Below are 25,407 nucleotides of genomic sequence, written 5' to 3'. Positions count from 1 at the left end.
CTTCCATTTCTCTAGGAGGTGGGTCAAAAAGGATCTTGCTGTGATTTATGTCATAGAGTGTTCTCCCTATGTTTTCCTCTAAGAGTTTTATAGTGTCTGGCCTTACATTGAGGTCTTTAATCCATTTTGAGTTTATTTTTGTATACAGTATTAGGGAGTGTTCTAATTTCATTCTTCTACATGTAGCTTTCCAGTTTTCCTAGCACCACTTATTGAAGAGGCTGTCTTTTCTCCATTGTACATTCTTGCCTCCTTTATCAAAGGTAAGGTGACCATATGTGTGTGGGTTTATCTCTGGGCCCCCTATCCTGTTCAACTGATCTATATTTCTGTTTCTGTGCCAGTACCATACTGTCTTGATTTCTGTAGCTTTGTAGTATAGTCTGAAGTCAGGGAGTCTGATTCCTCCAGCTCCATTTTTCTTTCTCAAGATTGCTTTGGCTATTTGGGGTCTTTTGTGTTTCCGTACAAATTGTGAAATTTCTTTCTCTAGTTCTGTGAAAAATGCCATTGGTAGTTTGATAGGGATTGCATTGAATTTGCAGATTGCTTTGGGTAGTATAGTCATTTTCACATTCTGCCCAGTTTTTGATTGGGCTGTTTGTTTCTTTTGATATTGAGCTGCATGAACTGTTTGTATACTTTGGAGATTAATCCTTTGTCCATTGATTTGTTTGCAAATATTTTCTCCTATTCTGAGGATTGTCTTTTTGTCTTATGGTTTCCTTTGCTGCGCAAAGCTTTTAAGTTTCATTAGGTCCCATTTGTTTACTTTTGTTTTTATTTCCATTACTGTAGTAGGTGGGTCAAAAAAGATCTTGCTGTGATTTATGTCCAAGAGTGTTCTTCCTATGTTTTCCTCTAAGAGTTGTATAGTGTCTGGCCTTACATTTAGGTCTTTAATCCGAGTTTATTTTTGTGTATGGTGTTAGGGAGTGTTCTAATTTCATTCTTTTACATGTAGCTGTCCAGTTTTCCCAGCACCACTTATTGAAGAGACTGTCTTTTCTCCTTTGTATATCCTTGCCTCCTTTGTCATAGATTAGTTGACCACAGGTGCATGGGTTTATCTCTGGGCTTTCTATCCTGTTCCATTGACCTATATTTCTGTTTTTGTGCCAGTACCATACTATCTTGATTACTGTAGCTTTGTACTGTAGTCTGAAGTCAGGGTGTCTGATTCCTCCAGCTCCATTTTCTTCCCTCCCTCAGGACTGTTTTGGCTATTCGGGGTCTTTTGTGTCTCCATACAAATTTTAAGATTTTTCGTTCTAGTTTTGTGGAAAATGCCATTGGTAATTTGATACAGATTGCACTGAATCTGTAGATCACTTTGGGTAGTATAGTCATTCTCACAATATCGATTCTTCCAGTCCAAGAACATGGTATATCTCTCCATCTGTTTGTGTCTTCTTTTATTTCTTTCATCAGTCTTATAGTTTCCTGAGTACAGGTCTTTTACCTCCTTAGGTAGGTTTATTCCTAGGTATTTTATTGAACTACTTTTTCAAAGGTGACCTTTGCACTTTAGCTAGCAATGCTTGGTATCTCTAAGCATGCACATTTTCTGTTCTTCACCAAAAGCAGCCAGTTTAAAAGAAAAAGCTGCTTCCTTTGAGAAATTCAAACTTACCTATGATTTTGAACAAACTTCCAACAGGGATGTATTCCTCTAATATTCATTAGACTTAATTTTATAAAGACACCATTTCAGGGAATTTTTCAAAACCATGAATGGAGAATTTGTTAGAGACGTAGGATGGGAGGAAATATGAGCAAAAAGACACACAGAGTAAGCAAGGGGGAAACATAATCAGCAGCAGCAAACAGTCTCTGCACACTTGCTTGGTGCCAGGCTCTGTTCCAAGGGCTTGACATGGACCCTCTGTTTAACTCTTACAACAAAATCATTAGCGAACAACACATATATATGGAATCTAAAAAAAAAAAAAAGATTCTAAAGAACCAAGGGGCAGGACTGGAATAAGAACGCAGACGTAGAGAATGGACTTGAGGACACGGGGAGGAGGAAGGGTAAACTGGGACAAAGTGAGAGAGTGGCACGGACATATATACACTACCAAATGTAAAACAGATAGCTAGTGGGAAGCAGCTGCACAGCACAGGGAGATCAGCTGGGTGCTTTGTGACCACCTAGGGGGGTGAGATAGGCAGGGTGGGAGGGAGATGCAAGAGGGAGGGGATATGGGGATATATGTATACATATAGCTGATTCACTTTGTTACACAGCAGAAACTAACACAACATTGTAAAGCAATTATACTCCAATAAAGACGTTAAAAAAAATATCATTAGCTAGCTACCACTACCTTCTCTTTACAAACAGCAAAACTGAGGCAGAGAGATGCGAAGAAATAACCTGATCAATGTTACAGAGTAATTAAGAAATGGAAGAATTTGGGGTGCAAATATTTGGACCAAATGAAGAATAGAAAAATGAATTTCATTGTTTGAAGGACCCTTGGGACTATTTAGTCTAAATCTTGTTTCTAAATAGGCAGGATGTCTAGTCAAAAGGTGAATTTAAGTTCTCTCTCTCACTTTCTCACACACACACACACCCTCTCACACACACTCTCACACACACACAAACTCTTACACTCTCACACACAGTCTCACACACTCTCACGCACACACACAGTCTCTCACACTCACACACTCTCTCATACACACACTCATGTACTCTCTCATGCACACACTCTCACACTCACACACACTCTTCCCCACACACTGTCCCACACTCTCTCACACACACACTCTCCCTCACACCCACTCATACACACACAGTCTCTCACACACACACATTCTTGCACACACACACAGAGTTCGTGGCAGAGCCAGTGAATAGTTACTTGTCAGGGCTAATTCAGGTCGGGCAAAGAGCCCCTCACAGCCATTCCATCCAGAGTGTGAACCTTGCCAGAGACTTTAGAATAAAAGTAGGAATAAAGCCCTCAGATTTTAAACATTCTAGTCTTAACTAGGGTACAGAGCCTGTATACCTGAATCTTCTAAGAGATCATAAAACCTGACCCACCTGCTGCCATCAATTCATCCTGTTCTCAGGGGCTTGCAGGGTGGGCTTCTTTGTGGAAACGTGTCCACAGCAAGTGGTAGAAAACTCCTTCCCCTCCTCCCACCACCTGCCTGGAAACTTCAGTATCGGCAATCACCCTACTCTTACCCATCCTTCTCCACGCCCACAGTCTCAAGACTTCCCAGAAAATCAAAACAGGTTCTCTACTTGAAAGGGCTAAAAATCCTTAATCTTGACCAAAAACCCTTCCATCATCAACAGTACAATGCTACACAATGCCCTCTCCTTAGAGCCTATAGACATTTCTAGAAGGAATGCCACCAGATCCTATCCCCAAACTAACGTTTCTATCATTAGGCAAGCAAAATAATCTACTGAACTTTGAACATCAAGGAATTTCACTGTATCAGTAATAAAAGCAGACATTCCTTCTGCGTTGCATTAAATTCTTAAAAGTTCAAACATATATTGGGCATAATCAGTAAGAAATAAGGACAAGAAATTTTCAATATTTTCCAGTTATAGGCCTGTAACTATAAAAATGATTGGATATAGCCTAATATGTAAGCTGTTGGTATTAAATTCTATACATTTCGTGTGAAATCACTGTGCTGTACCTTTGATATGTTTCCAAAACATCTGTGACTAAGAAATATAAGGACCACTTTATAAATAGTGTGAATCTTATGTTTAGGAGTTAAGTCTCAGGCTTCCCTGGTGGCACAGTGGTTGAGAATCCGCCTGCCGATGCAGGGGACATGGGTTCGTGCCCCAGTCTGGGAGGATCCCACACGCCACGGAGCGGCTGGGCCCGTGAGCCATGGCCGCTGAGCCTGCGCGTCCGGAGCCTGTGCTCCGCAACGGGAGAGGCCACGACAGTGAGAGGCCCGCGTACCACACACACAAAAAAAGAGTTAAGTCTCCATTTTCATGAAATCTTTTCCTAGAGCATCATCTACTCCTTCCCCTCTGAACTCAGAAGACGTTTCTCATCTGTATCCTCCTTTTAGCATTCTGTCTTGAATTTCCTGTATACTGCTATTGATGTTCTGCATTTATTTGTTAAAAATTTTTTTTCTTTGATACCCACAGTCTAAGCACTGTAGTGGGCACTAGAGATACAATGCGAACGAAGTCATCATGCTTTTGGAGCTTATGTTGCAAAAGCTCTGGTGTGGATAAGAGAGCCTGCATCAGTTAAGGCAAGAAATGCTAGCCTGTTTTTGTTTTTCTGGGGTTTTATTCCAGCTTCATTGAGGTATAATTGACAAATCTGTAATATATTTAAAGTATACAATATGATGATTTGATATGTGTATACATTGTGAAAGGATTCCCCCCCATCGAGTTAATTAACACATCCATCCCTCCTCACATTTACTTTTTTTTTTTTTGGGTGAGAACATTGAAGCTCTAGCAAATCTCAATGAGAGAGCACAGTGTTATCAACTGTAGTCGCATTACATGTTAGACCCTTAGACCTTATTTATCTTATAACTGAAAGTTTGAACCCTTTTACCAATTTCTCCCTACAGCCACTGGCAACCACTTTTCTGCTCTGTTTCTATGAGTTTGACGTGCTTTTTTGTTTGTTTGTTTGTTTGTTTGTTTGAAGAGTCCACATATAAGTGACCCCATGCAGTATTTGTCTCTGGCTGGCTGGCTTATTTCACTTAGCATAATGCTCTCCAGATTCACCCACGTTGTTGCAAATGGCAGAGTTTCAGTGGCTTTAACACAAAAGGAGTTTTGCTTCTTGCTGACACAGAGTCAGGTGCAGATGTGCAGTAGGGAGATTTCCACGGAGTCATTCAGGGACCTAAGCTCCATTCACCTGCTGGTCCTGATGTCCCCTGGGGGCTCCCAGAAGGCAGGGGTTAGATCCTCTGCACCAAGTTAGCCAACTCAAGAAGAAAGAGAGACCCTCCACAGGAGGTTTGTGGGGACAGGTCTAGAAGCAGTAAGAACATCCCTTCTATACATTTTCCATGACAAACTCAGGCCCATGGCCACACCCAAGAGGCAAAAGAAACGGGTTTTGATGAATATGCAGTGTTTGCTACCAAAGGGACAAGAAAATTCTACAGTGTTTAAGAAATAAATAGTTGATATAATAGAGTAGGGCTGGGGCTAGGGTGAGGGGAGCAAGGCTCCGACAGTGGAAATGCAGGGAGTCGCTCTCTCTCAGGCTTGGGCAAGTACACGCCTTAGATTTGTGCCATAGGTGCCCCTCTTGCCTCACCCTATCCTGGCCCTGATACTTTAACTGCAGAAAATGGAGAGCTAGAGAAATGATTTGCTTTAGATACAGTTATCTGGAAAGGAGCTCGTCACAAAGAGGATGGGAAAAGAGCTTTCTAGCCAGAGTAAGCAGCAGAGGCACAGGTCCTGAGACAGGAAAGTTTAGAGTGTTTGAGAAACAGGAAGAGGCCAGTAGGACTGAGATAACAAAAGGAGGGTTGGAGAAATAAAAAGTGCCCAGGTCACACATAGCCTTTCAGGCTGAGTAAGGAGTTTGGGTTGGAAACTCCAACTAAAGCATTTAGGTGGCGGAATCAAATGCTCCAGATTTTGTTTTATAAGCAATTGATCTGACTGCCCTTTGGAGAATGGATTGCAGGGAGATCAGTTGGAAGGATACCAATGTGGTTTGGGAGGGAGATGGTGATAACCCGGTCTACAAAATGGCAATAGATGCAGAAGAAGAAGGATTTAAAATATACTGGAGAGGGGTATAGAAATCATAGGTATTGACGAGGAAAAAAAGGGATAAAGATTTATGCAACTAAGTGAATATTAATGTTATATGAAGCCAGGGGGGAATGAAAGAGAATGTTTTTTTCTATTTAAATAGTGAGCTTCTTGAGGGTAAGGGAGATACTTCTTTCTATTCTCAACAGGAATAATCCAACAAGATGTTTTTTAAAATATAGTATCAAAGGCTCAAGGCCATATGCACACCATGTCCCACCTACAGAATAAGAATCAGTACCATATTCTGGAGAACAACTGGCAATAAGGTCAAAAGCCTCACCTCTCCATCTTGGTGGCTAAGAGCATGGCTGAGTCAAAATGCCTAGACTGAAATTCCAGCTTTACCACTTACTAGTTCTTGGTAGTTCTGTGACTTTGGGTAAATTACTTACCCTCCTGTGCCTCAGGTTATTCCTTTATAAAATGGGAAGAAAAATACAGCCTACCTCACAAGGCCATTTGAGAATTAAATAACATGTAGCACAAAGAACTATGATTGGCACAGAGTAAGTGCTCAATAAATGTAATGGTTAAAGTATATTAATTATTATATCTAGTTCGGTGAATGATTCCTAAGGAAAAGAGATGTGGGAAAAGATGTACAGTACAAGGAGGTTCATAGCAGCATTATTAATAATACTGAAAACTTAATATTGAGATGTTTATCTGCCCAATGATAAGGAAATGGATTTTAAAATGTCATGGTAAACAATGACTTATGAAGCAGACACATCATTAAAATAGGTACGAATATGTGCTTTATGATGTATTAAGTTTTAAAATCTTATATTTATGTACGAGGGGTGGAAATAGCTAGAAGGATAAAAACCAAAATGTTAACAGTGGTTACTGCTGAGTGGGAAGATTATTGGTAGTTTTGTTTTCTTCGTTGTTTTGTTCTCTATTTTCCAAATTTTCAACAATAAATAAATGTTGGAATTATATCCATAAAAAATTCTGCAGTTAGTGATTTTTAAACCAATGACTTATATGAACACAGTGCAAAGTCTTTACCACTTACTTCCAAGACAAAACACCTAAATATCTCAGCAAGATGAGGGTTTATTACCAAAATACATTTCAAAACTAAGTGAAAAAATGGGACATGAACTACTGGTCCTAATTAGTGGATATAACTCATTTGTTTTCTCACTTAAAAATGTACAGGTTGAAGGAAGGAAAAGTCATTCTCAAGGATCATTAGTAGAAGCAGCTAGGTGCCTTGCCAGTTCTCTTTCCCCGACTTGCAAGATAACCAATTTCTTCAGCTCACAATACTTTCTGCTTTTAAAAACACTGCAAAGGGAGGGTGGGAGGGAGGGAGACACAAGAGGGAAGAGATATGGGAACATATGTATATGTATAACTGATTCACTTTGTTATAAAGTAGAAACTAACACACCATTGTAAAGCAATTATACCCCAATAAAGATGTTAAAAAAAAAAAACAAAAACACTGCAAAGGCACTTTACTTCTAAGAAGAGCACACACCTACCGGGTTGTATTTCTCTAGCAACAGGTTTGTTTTCATGAGCCATGTACTAAATGTGTTTATGTTCAAAACTTCTAGCATGCTCTTATCTACTTCTCCCAACAGACATTTGTGTGAATTAAACTTTCAACTTAATTAAATAATAAAATTATTAAATGTGATGTTATAGATATCTTTCAACAGGTGAAACAAATATCAATGGTAACTTAATTAGTAGCAATGAGCTAGGGTTTTAAATGGATAAAGGAAAGATTTCTGTAATTAGCAAGAACTGCCTGCAGAATAAGTAGGAGGGTTTTTTTTTTTTTTTTTTTTTACAACTTTTACTGCCACTTTTGCACTGAAGACATAACCTCTAGACCCTTTCTTCATATGCCTTCAAGTTAAAGACCACACAGCTAAAACCGAGCCATTGACGGGTGTGGGGTACACATTCAAGGCGGCAGGCTGCCATTCAGGTCAAGCTTTGAGGAAACTTTAATCCTTCTCAGGTGACGCTACTTCTATTCTACAACATCCAGTTGATCTCCTCAAATATTTTCCTTCCTCCCCTCCCTAAGCCTTCCAGAGAGTGTTTAAGTAGCACAAAGTACTGTTTTTCTACCCAATGAGTGTCAGATTACACTAGGCTGAAGCTACTGTATGTTCACTCAGTAGCTTCTCTGAAAGCTGTTAACAGAAAACATTATCAGAAGATGTCTAATAGAATTCAGGTTTTCAGAAGGTTTGCATTTCATTCCTGTTAGCATAAGCCAAAAAAAGAGTTTTTTAATGTCATTCTACCACTAAAGTTTCAGTAAGCAGAAACTGCTGGAAGACTTCACCTCCTCCATCTGACAGGCCATGGCTTGACGCAAATCAAAGTTGACCCACTGGCCAGCCAAACATGCATCAACTCATTACTCTGAAAATTACTCTGCAATTAAAGAGGAAGAATTAAGTGTATTGCCTGCTCTCTAAGAACTGCTTCATAGTTAACAAAATATCCATGGTTGAAAAGGAACAGTTCTTTTTTTATTGAAGAATTTCAGCTAATAATTGTGGAAGGAATAAAAATAGAAAAAAATTTTTATAACCCCTAAAGAAACTGATGATACGAAGATCATCAAGGGAAGAAACCATTACATGAAAGGTTAATGGGAACCTCAAAATGGAGGAATCAGGCTGTTACCACATGAACCCACTGGTTAACCTCAGCATCACTAAGAAAATGGGATGTTGTGTGCTTCCTGATGTGTTGTAACATGAAGTGCACAGCAACACCTGTGAAGCGTTCTAGCCAAAAGAGTTGAACCTGAATGTAATCAAGCCTTCAAGGAGAGCTTCCAGTTTACAAAAACATGGAGGACAGAGGAAGTCAAATGACCCCCACAAGGGACCAAAAGCAAAAATCCAGAATGTCAGATATTCTGTAGAAAACTGACCTGATCTTTTCAACAAGTCAGCGGCACGGAAAACTGGGTGGGAAGGAAGTACTGCTCTAGAATCAAAGGAACTTGAGGGACATACCAACCAAGTACAATGAGTGGGTGTTACATCGATGCTGATTCATCTGTATCAGCTGTAAAAAGATGCTGTTGAGGCAACTGATGAAGTGTGGTGACATACGGATCATGAGGTGTTACCAAGGAATAAGCAATTTTGTTAGGTATGTTAATGGCACCGTGGTTTGGTAAGAAAATGTCCGTATTTGTAAGAAATAGATAAGGTAAAATGATGTATCATCTGAGATTTGCTTTGTAACACATAACAATAAAAACTTAAGAAGAATATAAGGAATAGATGAAACTAGTGTGATGAAATCTCAACATTTGTTCGATCTGGGTGATAGGCAGTCTTATGCTACCCTCTCTGCTTCTGTGTATGTTTGAAATTTATCACATTTAAAATGTGAGAACATTTAAAAGTATGTTCTTACCAGTCCTTTATATATAGCACACAAGTATGAACAGATCCAGCTCCCTGGCAGCGCCAATGTTAGATACTGCTCAGTATCGGAGGGAACTAATTTAAGATACCTGTAACACCAGAAGCAACTGTACAGTAGACCGTGTTGATATTTGAGTAATTACTTCACTAACATTACTTCATAAAGGATGCTAACAGCTCTTGGAGTTCTGTAGACTTCAGAAGGAAGCCAGTTAAACAGAATTGTCAGCTTTGGCTGAAGAAGTCAATTTGATTCATGGATTTATTTAAAAATGCAATCAGCACACTCAGGTGATCCTTTGGATTCGTGGAACGTCATGGGCAGGAAGGAATTTGAGAGTCCGATTCCAAAACCTACACACTCAGAAACCATGTCTAAAGCATTCCTCCCGCCAGGGCCACTGGGTGCACAATTCCAGGGGGTGTCATTAATATCCTGCTTTATGTGCAGTTCACAATCCGAGCGGCTATGTACGGTGCTCTACTAGTTATTATACTTCTATTGCCATTACTTTTTCTTTTAATACTATTATTTTTATGGTATCATTAATAATAATAATACTTATTACACAGAGTTGTGAAAATGAGGATTTAAAGAACCTACAGGTCTGCCACAGGTTAGGACATACGGGTTGAATTGTGCCCCCCAAAATATACACTGAAGTCTAATCCTCAGTACCTGTGAATGTGAGTTTATTTTGAAATAGTGTCTTTGTAGCTGAAATTAAGTTAACATGGGGTCACTGGTGTGGTCCTTAATCCAATATAAGCGGTGTTCTTATAAGAAGAGATGAGAGACCATCACAGAGGGATGACAGCCGTGTGAAGGTGAAGACAGAGATTGGAGTTAGGCTGTCACAAAGTAAGGAACATCTGGGGTCCCCAGAAGCTGGAAGCAGCAAGAAAGTATCCTCCCCTATAGTCTCAGAGGGAGTATAGACCTGCTGACACCTTAATTTTGGACTTCTGGCCTCCAGAACTGTGAGAAAATTAATTTCTATTCTTTTAAGCCATCCAGTGTGTGGTACTTTGTTACAACAGTCCTAGGAAATCAATACAGTATTATGTGTGCTGCAAATGCACTTCTGAAAGTAATGACATCTAGAACAAACCACTGGTGTGGGCTGAGGACCTTCATGTGCCTCATTCTTTAATCTAGGTAAATATTTCTCTTAATGTAGCCAACTTCTTTTTGCAACTATATCACATTGTCACCTCAAAAATCAGTGGTAACCCCTTGCCTCCAACATCCTATTCGTCCATAGTTGGGTCCTTGATCTTAAGATCTAAACTCTGCATTTTTTTCTAGCTAGTGGGAAGCAGCTGCATAACACAGGAAGATCATCTCGGTGCTTTGTGACCACCTAGAGGAATGGGATTGGGAGGGTGGGAGGGAGACGCAAGAGGGGGGGATATGGGGATATATGTATATGTATAGCTGATTCACTTTGTTATACAGCAGAAACTAACACACCATTGTAAAGCAATTATACTCCAATACAGATGTTTAAAAAAAAAAGATTTCATCCTGCCATTCCCAGCCACCGAGATCTTTTTGTAACGTCAACCGACCTTTTAAATGTCCTCTTCTACTTCATATTATGCAAAAGTGTGGATGGCATGCCCATCTGTTTTCAACCTAATCATTAAGAAAATATTGTTCCAAACTAGGCTGAAGAGAGGGTCCTTTACTATGCCAGAGGCTTCCTGCAAAGTGCACATCAATCCATTACTCACCACTCTGTCAAATGTAATTCAAGTAAGTAACAGAAGATGATATATGTTCATTTCTCTACCTGTTCCAAAAGAATTTTTAACCCTATTATGCTTTCATAAGTGCAAAGTGTTATTATTAATGAACTTTTGTCCAATGCTCTTTATCTTCCAGTCTAGTAACCCCATTAAAGAAAGCAAAGTGTTTGTATGGCATAACTCATGCTGGTTATAGTTGCATTGAAATCTGACCTTCTTATAACGAAACATTCTCGAAATTGACATCCTGGTCATGTAAGACTTGAGAGATACATCTTTTCTGTTTTAGGAATTCAGATTAGACTTCAATATGTATAATACTATTTATTACTGAAGTTTAGAAAGATGACAGAGGCATGTGATGCAGAATCTAAAGAAGTAATTTTGTTTACTGTTCTCTATTTAGGAAGGACATTATTTGGGTCTTATAATTTGAGTTGAATAATTGTCAACAAGAATTTCTATTTAAATATTAGATGCCAGATACATTGCAGATGTGCTCATCATGGCTCTTATGGTGTGAGTGGCCCTTCAAGGTTTCTCTACACTCAATACAGCCACTGGCTTTACAACACTCTTAAGAGATACCCTCTGCTGCTGGAAAAGGGCAGTTTCCAATGACTCGGGGCATCAAGGGTCTTTTACATGAGTGGATAGTTTCCTGAATATAAGCCATAATCTTCCTCCCTATGAGCCTCCTTCATTTTGCCTTAATCCCAAGGGAAGAACGAATTACACCCTTTTTCCATGTGACAGGCCTCAAGTCTTGCAAGGCAGTGATCCTGTTCTTTCTTCCTCTCTCTAGGTCCAGACTCTCCCATTTCTTCAAAACTCTTTCCCAGAATTCAACAAAAAAGATGACTACTTGAAGCTTGCCAAAGCCTTTAGAACAGTTATTACTCATTTGGAGTCGCTTTCAGTCAAAATCATGTTGAGATCACCCACAGCAGCTGCAAAGAACTAATTATTTTTACTTCTACACGAGAGAACAATTAAAGTGCACAAAATTCATAACTTTGGACAATCAATTTTCAAGAGACAATTGCCAAGCTCTAGATCAATTTTCAGGATAGTATTATTCAAAGGGAGAGGGACAAAGAAATCTTTCATAATTGATAGATTCAGTCAAGAATCACATCAGCCAGTACATGACTTATTGACCCCCAGGAGTGGTGTGAACGGCTTTCCGAGGCTCCACAACAAACTAACCTCAACCCACTAATCACACTTCTGGGAACCACTGCTGTCCACCATCAAACAACATTTGGTTTTTCAAATTAGTCTCCTATCCCTAACAAAGTTTCTCTATAATACTAAGTTGATGGAAGGATAGTAACCACGAGGTATATTTCACCAGTAGAAGGAACGCTTTGGGTAGGACAGCCCTGATTTCTCTCTAAGCATCAGACAGATACCCGGATCCTTGTGTCAACAGAAAAGTTTAATGTTTGCTCTTTCTATTCACTCCACCTACAGCTATTCTCTGCCATGTCTTCATATTGACTTAGAGCTCAGAACTAATACCCAGGAGTCCCTCAAAATATCCTGTAAACCTGACCCTTAAACACACATACATACACACACTTCCAAAGAAGTGATCCTCTAAAACATCATCAAGAAGCAAGTGTCAAAAATTAGAATTTTAACAAGATATTCTTCCACCTACAAGAACTACCCAGAGGACAAGTCACAGACTAGGACTGCTTTAATTTATATTTAAGGATGGTGACCTGGGAGCCCCAGGTACAATTCTTCCCATGCCACTGGGATCATTCAGTGCAGAGTCCTCAAAGATCAGTTATAGCAGTGGAACACCTGAGAATGATGAATACCACAGTCACTCTAAAGGGCTATGGGGGGGGGGGGGGGTGGCAGAGGGGAAGGGTGTGATGGGCACAGGACACGTCACTCGATCATGGGAATATTAACCCAGCTATGACTCAACTTGAAACCTGGTCTACTATCAATACATAGATACACAGGAAGGTTAATGAAGATATAGCACAAATGTCTTCAACATTAAAAGCCAGCCTTTTTTTTTTGGAAGCGCTGCTCCTCAGCTCGCGGGATCTTAGTTTCCCCACCCCGACCAGTGATTGAACCCGGGCCCACACAGTGAAAGCGCCAAGCCCTAACCACGGGACCGCCAGGGAGTTCCCAAAAGCCAAGAAAAAGGCATTAGAACACAGAATGTAAGGTGATCAACAATGAAGGGCCAGAGAATTTTTAAATCCTATGTCAGACATTATTACGTGAAGGGGAAAGAGAACCTAAAAAAAATTAAACTTGAGATTTTCAAGATAGGATCAGACAATTTTTATCATTCTCAAAGGGTTGCAATGTGAGAGATCCATTGAATGAAATGGGTCTCTACATAAAGATTAAAGAATTTGGCAAACAATTGGGAAGTACTAACTTGGAGTCATTTGGTCAACTCCGAATTTTACCAATTGCTTAAATTTTTAGGCATGCACTTTACGGAAAACATTCTTTAAAAAAAAAAAGGAAAAAATTAATTAATTAATTTAAATAAATTAAATTAAAAAAAAGAAAAACTAATGTTTTCCAAAGTGGCTATAGAAGCTGGAATCCACCTCCCGGTTAACACAATCTCTAGCTTTAATATCTGCCTCACAGATATTAAAACTGTGAGTTTGGTCAAGTCTGCCTTTTGGCGAGAAGGTCTTGTCAAAAGGAGACTAGGGACCAAAACCAGAAATTCTCAGTAAAACTGAAAGCTCTCTTTACTTGTTCCTTTTCCCTGTCTCTCCATGAGGAGGTCAAGTTGTTCACAGCCTCAATCTTACTGGAAAGAGTAGAACAGGTTTCCCACCTGAACCTACCCGGCAGGGCAGGGCAGGGCAAGGCAAGCACAAAACCTACAAAATTTCAGAGAACAAAGCACAAGGAAAAGAATGCAAAGTGCGCCCTCTATCGCTCTGTGTGTTTTAACTGCTACGTGGCTGGTTGGATTGCTGAATCCAGTGATAGGTGAGAGAGGAAGGCCATCACGGTAGAAAAATTCTAAGTGTGCTGACCCAGCAGCAAGGATCTTGTAGAAGCCTACGTGGCCAGAATTGAAGAGTGCTAAGCCTGGTTCTGACCAGTCTGTGAATTGGCAGTGTGATACATACAAATCCTATCAATGCCAGCACTGCACATCGTCAGCTGGAAAATTGCAACACTGATTTCGAAAACTTTATATTATTGTTTTATTAATGAGATAAAAATTAGACTATATGAGAAGCTTTAACAGAACCCCTTATTCTGTGTTTATTTTGTACTTTTATAAACTTTTTAGGGAAATAGAATTTAACAACTATTGCCTTTGAGAAAGGTATTATTAGCCAAGTAATTATTTACTGAAATAAGTCTTGAGATAGTGTTTCCAATGTGTCCTCACATTGTGGATTATACACATGGCAAATGGCTGGAAACCCACATATGGAAAATACACACTTGTTTCCTAAAAGTTTATGTCAATTTGAAGCAGCCAGTTGGCATCATGCTCCTTAACAAGGTCTACCTCCTATTTCTTTAACCAATGCTTCTTAACCTGTTGAAGGAAAGATGAACCATGGCCACTTTAAGACCTCAGTGAAAGCTCTAGATCCTCTCTTTACATGCTAAAAAGAAACAGAAAACGTTTTGCATCTAATTTCAGGAGACTCACAAAAACCCTGGCCCCATCTCTGGACCCCAAGTTAAGAAGCCTTGCTCAAAAGAAACGTGCAGAACCAGCTGTTTTATAAGTGCTCTTAATATCCGTCAGCAGGTGATGAAAATCAAATGGTTTTAAGTAAATTGTAAAGGTTTTCCCCAAATGACAAGATAAGGTGGAGAGCTACCTACAATTAGTTTCTCTACATTTTAAGAGTAAAAATAATAATATTTACTAGCTTTTCTCTAACCTTGATTGGCTATGCTGATATGATGGTGTTATGATACATAGATACATAACACATAAGTGTATGTACAAAATTCATATATACACACCTACAAACAAACATATTGATACATAAGCACACACCCACAGACACACAGATATTTGTTCTGGCTATGGGAGTACCAGAAATAAAAGAAGTTCCTATAATTCATATGCAAGAACACTGATAAAAAAATTTAGCAACACAAGTATGCAAGTTATCACACTTATGGTCTTACACCTCAGTTACTCCACCCACTCAGCCTTCGGTTCCTTAATACCAGTTACTTTAGTGGCATAATTATGAGTTGTAGGAAGTTCTGAGGCTCAGTAAAACTCTGGGTCCAAAGAACTTTTGAATGGGCTTAAAGGTGATTTCTTCTTTTGAAATGAACACTGATGTTCAAAGTGTACTGTGTACAGGAAAAGCCAGTGAAATCGGGAGGGTTGGATTCTAGTTATAAGCTTTCTTCCACTTAAAAATTAGTTTTTTAAATTATACATTTCAGTAAGCAGCTCACCTTCTTTGTTAGTTAAACCAGTCTCGCCTCCTTCAAAGGGTAGCAAAATGTCAGTGCTCTCCTGGAAGGCACCATACAAAAAACTATGTAGTCTACTCACACCTACAGAAGAACTTGTTCTAAAATACACACATACACAGACACACACACACACACCTGTGTCTCTCACAGGTATGTCTACACTGCTATATTTATTATTCTAAAGTCATAAATATAAGATTGAATGTTTGCCTGCACTAATTTATTTATGTTATTAATATGACTGCCTTTTAAGAAGATAAATGCTACTTTCTTTTTTCTCTAAATAATTATTCATACAAAGTGTTTGGGGATGAAAATCCTTTATTGGCCCTTCGTTTAGAAGTATTTTTTAGATATGGGTGACTCCCACAGAGTTTCCCCCCTCCCCTGTCCAAACTCACCCACCATTTGGGATACTCTATCATTCAAATAATAAACAGGTATGTGAATACACACGCAAGCACTAGTGCACTCCGAAATTCTGAAGGCTAGACTGGGATGCTTTTATACATCAGTGTTGCTCATCTTTAAACTCTAAAAAAGAATAGTAAATAATCAAATTATACCTATTATCCTAATTATTCATTCAAACTTCAACTATGCCCAAAGAACTTCGAATTGAAAAGAAAAACATTTCTCATTAAGTCATTAGCATTATTTTAAGGGCAAACAACAAAATCTCATCATCACTGACTTTTTGTTCAGCCACAGCTTGTGGAGGAAGCACTCTAGTTGGCCTGGTTTGGGGAGTATTAAGATGAATATGCCAAAGTTCTGCCCTAGAGGAGCTTAAAATATAGTAAAGATGACACATGTGGCAAAGTAGCCAAAATAAAGGGGGAAATGAGAGTCCTTTAGGAGTAGCATGAAAAGCTAAGAAAGCTTTTAGGGAAAATTCCAGGAAGGCTTCACAGAAACGGTGACGTTTTATTTAGCTGGGCACCACCACATGCTCGACAACCCAAAAACATGAAAACATAACGGTATGCTTGGCAATGAACTCATATGGTGTAGCTTAAGCACACAGTGCTTTCGTGGTGGTGGAAGGTTGGAAACAGGCTGTGGTCAGATGGTAGAGTACCCTTGAATGTAAAGTGAAAGAAGCTGGAATTTATTCTGCAGTCAATATGGAGACCTGGGAGGTTTGAGGTTTATTAGCAAAGAAGTAACATGATCAGATCTGTGGATCACATTGAGAAAAATTCAATGTGGCAGCATTGTAAAGGATGGAGTGAGGAAGAAGTGGATGATGGGAAATGAGTCAGTGAGGACCTGAGCTAGGAAATACCTCTGGGAATGGAGAGTATGGGGTAGACGTAAACAACATTTCTGATACCCGCTAAGACTGAACAAACCAACAAAAGAGACAATAGGAAAGTCAAAGACTACAGTTAGGCTTCCAGCCTTGACACACAGAAACCCCTGAACAGAAAAAAGGAACACAGGTACAGGAACACATTTGGGAGAGGAAGAGTAATTCCACACATAGAAGAGGAATTGAGTTGTCAAGACTGAATGTGCATGGAATGGAATACCTATCCATATACGAGGGTGCATGAAATATTTATCCATATGGCAGTAGTTGGGAAATCAGAGAGTAACATAATCCGGAGTTCAAAAAAAAGGGGGATAGAATTGAAGGACTTTACATGGAAAAGGCAGTTGAGGATAAAGGGATGGATAAAATTCCCCAAGGGAAAGAATAAAGGTAAAGAAATAGGAGCCTACACCTACTCCGAATGAGGGGACCAAAGAAGAAAAATGTGCAGAATATGGGAGGTGAAACTAGAGTGCAGTGTCACTAACCAAAGGAAGAGACTTTCTTTGGAAAGGAGTGATAATCTCAGTGACGGGAGGGCTGTAACGTTGGCAGGGTTGGCACTGAGGTGAGTAGTGAGTATGGATGACCATTAAGAAAACCCTTTCGATGAAATGGTGGAGGTAGAAGCCAGATTGTGACAGACTGACAAGTGAGTGAATGAAAGCGGATTATTAGGCAAGACAAGAGAAGGGTTGAAGTCAAGAAAAAGATTGGAAAGTAAGGTGAGAAAGAAGGAAATTAGGAATTTTAGGATGGCGGGATAGCAGCAGGCTTGAAAAGAGGGTGACTGGATACAGAAAGGTCCTAGAGGAGAGAAGGATACATGGGGGGGTGGGTCTTGGAAAGAATAAAAACACCGTATCCTTACCCATTCCCTCCTCTAGTCCTCAGCCCCCCCACCTACCCCTGTCCTGCCCTGTTGTCCTGAGAAAAAGATGAAAAATGGGAAAGACGAGTAAAAATCCTTTTTAGTTACAAAAACCCAATTCTCCATAGTTACACCATGCCCCACCCCACATACCTACAAATACATGTACGTATATGCATGTAAGTAGATATGCCTTCTCTATCATATATAATTATATACTATTTATGTACTGTATTAATTAGTGCCTTCCATATTTATTCCAGCTAAAATTGTGGAAATGTATAAATACGACATGCAACACTGTATCTAATGGTCAATCCTTGATTGTGGCAGATAATGGGGAAAAAAATAGTGACCATCATGACATTTTGAAAAAAGAACATTTTAAACTTATTTTTATCCCAGAGCTTACCACCTCCTTTTAGCAGGGTCATTCTGTCAAATGATTTGTCTGTCATCTCTTTCCTGAACTTGGGAGGGGTAAGAGTGCTTATTTCCAGGAAAAAAAAAAAAATTGGTTCAAAAGGCAGTCAGTTGGAAGAAAAGAAGTAAAAAGCCCGGATAATCTATAAACTGTCCAGTTAGTCTCTGAATAAATCAAGACGCAGTTTTGCATTAAGAAATTAGAAGCGTCGGGGCTTCCCTGGTGGTGCAGTGGTTAAGAATCCTCCTGCCATTGCAGGGGACACGGGTTCAATCCCTGTCCGGGAAGATCCCACATGCCACGGAGCAACTAAGCCCATGTGCCACAACTACTGAAGCCGCGCACCTAGAGCCCGTGCTCTGCAACAAAAGAAACCACAGCAATGAGAAGCCGCGCACCACAACCAAGAGTAGCCCCCGCTCGCAGCAACTAGAAAAAGCCGGCACACAGCAACAGAAGACCCAACGCAGCCAATAAATAAATAAATAAAATCTATTAAAAAAAAAAAAGAAATTAGAAGTGTCGTCTCCAACTTGTGATTTCTGTAAACATTGGATTCGACCCAAGCTAGTTTTATAAACAGATAACGAAAGCCAGAATAAGTGGAGGCCTGAGGAAATGTCACCTATTCTGAATCACTTCCAAATTTCAAGAGAGGAATAAGACGTTGGTTGGGGAAATGGCAACTTTCTAACCTCTGCGCACTGGTAAGGTACTAGCCAGAAAAACTCAGAATTATGCTAGAAGAAAAGCCTATTAACAAAAGAACAAAAGAAAAGAAAGAACATATTTATGCTGCAAAGTTAAAACATCACATGAGCTTTTCTGAAACCCTCTAAGCTTAAAAAAGCAGGCCTACAAATGTATTCTGAAGCTTTTAAGCGTAGGTTAATATGTTCCATGTGCCATTTTGTATTTTGAAAGAATACTGTGAGAAATAAGGTATCATTAAAAGTACTTGTAAAAGTTGTAAATATCTCCACATCTACTCATTTGATTTTTTAAAACACTAATTAATTCAGCCTTATAAGGTTTAAGAGGAAATGTAGTGTTTTGTTTTGTTTTGTTTAAACAACCGAAGTTGCCAGTAACATACCACACTATTTGTGATAAACACTTCAGATTCATGGAAGAAGCCAAATCTAATCATAGGAAAATGAGCGGTTATGGAGAGAGAAGCTGAGGCTTCAGGAGGGAAAAGGCTTTGGCGGGAAACACTTGTCATACCACGCCCCCTACCATCAGACCACCAGAAACACAATTACATGTCTGGGAGCCTTGCTGCTTTTAAAGAGTTTCATCAAGAAGTTTTCATAAATCTCTGGTAAATCTGTGACTGGGCATATCAACAGAATGAAGGAGATATAAAATGAAATCACTACATACTAAGCTCAAGAAATCCCAGAAGACCATAATAAAGTTATGATTTGTCTATCTACCTTTCAGTAATGCGGCCTGAAATGTGGCTTACAACCATTCCAAAAAATAAGACAAATCGGATAACCCAGTTTACCATACAAATAAACCATAAGAGGTCCCAAGACAGAAACAGGCCACAGGGGTTAACAGTAGCTAATAATGACTATGTTTTTGAAGGGGACTGGAGGGTGAGGGGCCAATGAGTTACCACATAGACACAACATGAGTTGTCAATCAGCGTTTCAAAACGTTGGCATGTGTCTCCCATCTACAAGACATTCATTCTCACTATTGTGTTTGTGCCTTACTCTCAAACGTATTGCTGCCAGGCCCCAGTAGTGATTATCAAATGCACTTTTACTGTATGATTTTGTTTTCTAAATAAGCAGACAAAAAGACTAGTAGATGGCTAGTGTTGTTTATGATAGTCTCTCCCATACACAGTTTTATCTGACATTCTAGTCTCTAATCCTCTGGCCATATTTTGAAATAAAGCATAAAGTTAAATGATATATTTGCTCTCTATTCCAGACTGGATGCAATTGATTTTAACTGACTAAATTATCTGATCTCTGCCAAGAATTTTATTTCATTAAGAAAATGATATTATAGAGCATCTGAGATCATAGAGCAGACTAAACATAATGCCAAAGGAGTTCTGAGAATGCTCCACAGTGAAGGTTTGATTATTTGCAGATGGAATATGAAAAAAAGGAAAAAGAATCAGATCCCGGGCATTAGCCTAACCAATCCTGGTATCACTGCTGCCGACATCACAGCACAAAGCCAAGAAAATAACTGATCTTCTAAGCCACAACACCTTTTTTTAATGTACTAATCACTTTTCTTCCTAGAAAGTAATACTTAACTGCCACTATCCAAAACAAAGGGAAAGGGGGAAATGTTGGTACCACAATAGGCTCTAGCATGTCAACTGTCACTGCTGACATGATTTGGCTAGTAGTCAAGCATTCGCCAAGGAACTAATTTAAATCAATCTCCTTTGGGAAAGCCAATTGTTTGGTATGCGCAACAATTGGTGTAGGATCAATCAGTGGACATGAGATCAATTAAAACCAGCTTAAGCCTGTGAAGAGGGACAATTCACACAACCTGAGTTAGATCTCTATTCATTTCAATACTCTCACAATGCAATCCTTAAGCTTCCTTGCAAAGCAGAAAAGCTACTATCACCCTACACTGTCTAGCCAGCACTTTAAGTAGTTCCACTTTTAATTAAAAACACAGTACGCCCTTTGTTGGTACAGATAGTGTGGTCACTTTTAAGGGTTGCAGTTATTTTAGCCAGAAGCTTGAGATTTGGGAAGGGACATCTGTTAAGGAAAACACACACATTTTGATAGAATTTTTTCTTTACAACCTTACCAGTTTACATGTACTTGAAAGCATTTGAATTTTATTAAATTGAAAGGTTTGTCTGGCAAAAGTTACTACTGCACACTTTAGAACTGGGTTTCTAAACGTCAGCACTTGGGGATGTGGTGGTAACTGCCATGAGATTTTGCTCAAGCAGCTTTGAAACAAATAGGTTTTGCATCAGATATAGGAGGAGGTATAGGCAGAACTTTGGAGATGGCACTGGAAAGGAAAGCATGCAGTATCGCTTCTGGCCGCAGGAGTGCTGTAATGTCATGTTCCACCAAAGAGCATCTCTGCATTAAGTTCTACTAAAGCAACATGCTTGATTCTTCCCAATTCAACCACAATGGGGCAGGCAATGTGGATCAGAAAGACATCGCTGAATTAGCAAGTCATCTAATAAACAAGAATTTGGCAAAGGAGTTTAGATAGTTTGTATTTTGAACATTTTAAAGCACTTTAGTCTTTTCAACCAAATAGGCTGCAGTGTCTACTTGGGGGCAGGGGGTGTGGGGTGTAGGGAAGCCTCTCCAAACACTTTGACCACTTAGACCAGTGTAATCAAAAATTGTCAGCTCTACCGAGTGATACCTGGAAAGAAGATACCGGAGTGGAGAAAGGAGGCAGAGGGGAGGTGAAGGAGATGGAAAGGGACTTTGGCAAGACTGATATCAGTATCAAACTTTCATGGCCTCTGGGAAGAAATTCCTCCCTAGTACATTTATTCAGAAAAACTTCTGAAAGTAAGCATTTTCCAAATGTCAGAAATGAAAGACAAGGAGAGTAAGAGAAATGAGGGCGAGAGAAAGGGGTATCCTTCTCATAAACCACAGCTCCATAGTGTCAACTGGAGAGCAGAGGCGGCGGCAATCGCACTCCACCAAGTTACCCTGAGTTCTGCCCTCTGGCCGGCCAACCTTCAGCCCTGCGGGTAGGTGAGAACAGCTTAACGACATCCCAAAAAGCTTTGAAAAATTAGGGCGCAGAAACTTCTCTCCAAAATCTGGATGCAGGACTGGAGATTCCACGAAACGAGTTGTAAATAAACCGCATCACAAGTCGAGCGAGACGTTCATATCCCAGAAAAATCAAAATCTGTTAACCTCAAGGCAAATTCTAACTGCGCAAAAGTCCAAACTGCACGACCAAGACGGATAAACTCTAAGGGGCTGCTGTGCACTTTCCGTGAGGCAGTACTGCAAGGTGGGGCTGTGCGTGCTGGGAGCGGGGGTGTTGAGGTTTGCGTTTAAATCCTTCAGGGGACTTAACAGTGTTTAGCAGCCCTTCCCCTAAAACGCAGTTGGACTAGCTGCAGCCGCAGCAGAACTCGCAGACAGAAATACAGGCGCACTAAATCATCAGGAAATCTAGCTTTCTGAAACCTTTCTGAAGGCTTCCACTCGCCTCCCCGCAGTGCACACAGGTGATGGAGAGGAAGGAGGAGGTCAAAAAGCCGCAAGTGAGTTTCACTGAGCGCCGGCACTTCTCTCAGAAGTAGCTGCTTTTGAGGGGAGTAAAGAGAGAGGGCAAAGTCGGGCCTGTCTCCAAAACATCACCCTGCAAGCAAGCGTTCCCCCCAAAAAACGTGCGCACGAGTTGCCGCTCAATGCGCTAAGTTCAGTACGTCATCCCACCTAGTCTTAGAGACCAGAAAAAGAAATCAACGTTGCTCTTTTCCTAGAAATGCAGGTCCTCCACATCGACTTGGTAACCCTCCCCAGCTCTCGATCCCACACGCGCGCGCAGACACAGACATACACACCCACCCCAACACACACACACACGCCGAGTAGTAGGCCGTGTCCAAAGCTATCTGGGGTCAGGACTTGGGGCGCACGTGGGTGGTGAATGTAGAGAAAGATGAGCTGCAAGGAAGATGGTTGAGAGGGCTAAAAAGAGAAAAAGACAAAAAGAACAAGAAAAAAGGATGCCAGGCTTAAAAAAAGAGAGAGAGAGACCGAAAGAGAGAAGAGTTCAGAAGTAGAAGCTCGGCAGTCAACGTGGGTACGGACCGCACCGCTCAGCCCTGAACTCCCGCAGGACGCCCGGCTCGCCGCGCGTCTCGCTCCGGCTCGCCGCGCCTTCTGAGCACGGAAAAGACAGCGTTCGGCAGAGCTCTGGAGACCGGAAAGCGGGGAGCGGTGGCGCGCAATGGCGGGGGGTGGAGGGCACGGTCCTGCCCACCTGAGCCCCTGAGCGAGCGCCACCACCCGCGCCCCCGACCCCGACCCCACGCGCCTCCAGCAGGGTAGAACCCACCTCTCTTACTGCGTCTCCATCGATTGCCTTGGCAGTGGCTGTAATCCATACAGTTCAGGATGATGAGGGCAAAGGAGAAGAGACGAAACTGCATCTGGGCGGTCGGGCGGGGGAGAGACGCCTCTCAAAGTCGGGGAACTGGAGGGCTCATCCGAGGAGCCGGCGCCGTCCGCGCTGTTGAGGAAGACGCCGAGGGGGAGTCGCCACTAGCCCAGGGGCCTGCACTGGTCAGTTCGGCGCAACCAGCATCTTTCCGCCTTGAACCTGAGAGACGAGGAGGAGAAGCCGGGTGGAGAGAGGCCCAGGGAGGCAGCTGCCTCTTCACGCGTCCCAATTTAAGAAGGGGAGGGAGGGGGGAAGCGAACTCACTGCCTGGCAGGAGCTGCGGAGCAGCTTAACCCCAAGCGCACAGCTGCCTGCAACTTGGAGAGGAAGGTGATTACAATCAGTGAATTAGCAACCTCTGCAGACCTATAGGCTCCGACCCGGGGGAAAGGACTTTGCGCGGGCGCTCCGGAAAAGAAAAGAGCTCCACAGTTCCCGAGGGTGCAGGGTTAAAGGCGCGCTCTTCGGTCCTTTGGTCCCACAGTGGGGTACCCAAGCGCCGTGGTCGCGGTGGCCAGGCGCGGGTCGCCTACCGTGAGCACTTACGTCTCAGGCTGTGCGGCGTGCCTAGGCGCGGAGCTCCATCCAGGGCTCGGAAAGCGAGACGCCTCGCTAGCACGTGGGCTGGGGAAAAGTTTGCCGAGACCCGCCGGGAGCGCGTAGCAGCTCTGGGATCCCGGCGGCTGCCTTGGGTTCGAAGTGCCCGGAGGGTCCTCTGGACTGACCGCGCCTAGCAGGAGCGCGGCGGGGCGGGCGGGTCCGCAGCCTCTGGGATGCTGCGTCCCCGCCGGTGTGTGCGATCCTACGGCAAGGGTTACGCCCGCTCTCACTCTCTGGGTCCCTGTCCAATTGTGCGGTTTCCAGAGCTCTCTCCACAGCCACTTCACAGCTAAGGTTTCTCCGTTTCCAAGCTGTGGGAGACAGAACGCTCCCGGGAGGCCGAAGGGATGGCGAGCTCACTTTCCGATGGAGATGCAGTCGGGCCGAGGCTCGGGATGCTTCTATAAGTAGGTGGTGCTGTGGTCCAAGGCAACTAAGTCAGGGCTGCCTCGGAGTTCCTGGGTCCTAAAGCCAGAACCTCTCCGGTTTCCCTGAGGTCCTAAAGAGCGCTGACAGCCTGCAGCGGGCCTAACCCCAGGCGAATCCCCTCCCGGCTTTCCTGGAATGGGTGGCTAAACTGAAGAGTAGCTGAGGTGGAGGTGCCCCCTGACTGTGCTGGCCTGACGGCCCAGCTGTCTTCACCCCCAAGGCGTCTTCTCCGCTGCTCCGGGGTCGACTCCAACCTCAGCGCCGACCTTCCAGCAGGAAGATCTGACTGACTGATGGCTTCTCCTAAACCTTCCTTTCCGAGCTCCCGGCCGGGACGGCTGCTTCTAAAGTGGCGTTTAAACTTGAGCCGCACCCCGAAAGATGCCACACCTCTGCCACTCTTAAGTTTTACGTCTTGGCTTTGTTTTACAGGAAGATGTTAGAAAGGCTGAAACTAAAACGCGTCTTCGGTTTAGGGAGTAAAAAGAGTATTCCAATACTTTGCTTATCCTTAGAGGTTGTACTTCTTGACTTTGTGTCTCCTCCAGAAAAACTTACAAAAAACTTTGATCCCTTTCTTGGAGTACGCTAGAAATTGGGGCCTTGGTTCTTCAAAGAAAAGTTCACTTTCTACTGAAGTATTTCTCATTCATAATCTTCCTCCCTCCCCCACCCTCAAAAGTCTCCTGAATTGAACTTTTAGGTGCCTTGAGTTTGGGGAATACTCTGTTTAACAAAGTGTTACACTAAATACACTTACGCTATCTGATTTCATTCTGGTGAAATCTTCTGTCCTGAATTCATTACTGTAGGAATGAATGTATTTACCCCCTAGGCAAAAGATAAGAATTTATACTGCTAACTATGGCAGTAGGAATGTTTGCAAATATGACCTCAGGTACCATATTATTATGCTAGCATTTTGTATCATTTAAATTTCTTTCTCTATGCCTTCAGTTTCAGAAGATGTTCGGAAGTTTGGAGACTTGAGACAATCATATAGAAACAACAAGAATATTAAAATAGTCATGTTTATTAATGTCTATCCATAATTATTTTAATGGAATCACTATTACATAGCAGTATTTATGTGCTAAGAATTTTAGTGTTATTCACTTTATGTATGTCTGAGAACACCCAAGTCAATCT

General features: G+C 41.6%; 1 protein-coding gene across 1 annotated transcript in view; it reads right to left on the bottom strand.

The window, feature by feature from the left end:
- Positions 1–23,816, bottom strand: part of RSPO2 (R-spondin 2) — a 161,731-nt gene extending 137,915 nt beyond the window's left edge. Inside the window, exons 1-2 of the mRNA XM_029222943.1 lie at positions 23,776–23,816; positions 23,125–23,388 (exon numbers count right to left, since the gene is read on the bottom strand). Coding sequence (XP_029078776.1) covers positions 23,125–23,218 — 94 coding nt within the window. The 5' untranslated portion in view covers positions 23,219–23,388; positions 23,776–23,816. The remainder of the gene's footprint in view (positions 1–23,124; positions 23,389–23,775) is intronic.
- Between the last annotated feature and the right edge of the window lie 1,591 nt (positions 23,817–25,407).

Source organism: Monodon monoceros, unplaced genomic scaffold (genome assembly GCF_005190385.1).
Source record: "Monodon monoceros isolate NGI ecotype Baffin Bay Population unplaced genomic scaffold, NGI_Narwhal_1 Super_Scaffold_14, whole genome shotgun sequence".
Lineage (NCBI taxonomy): Eukaryota > Metazoa > Chordata > Mammalia > Artiodactyla > Monodontidae > Monodon > Monodon monoceros.
This window is presented reverse-complemented; position numbering and strand designations above follow the sequence as displayed.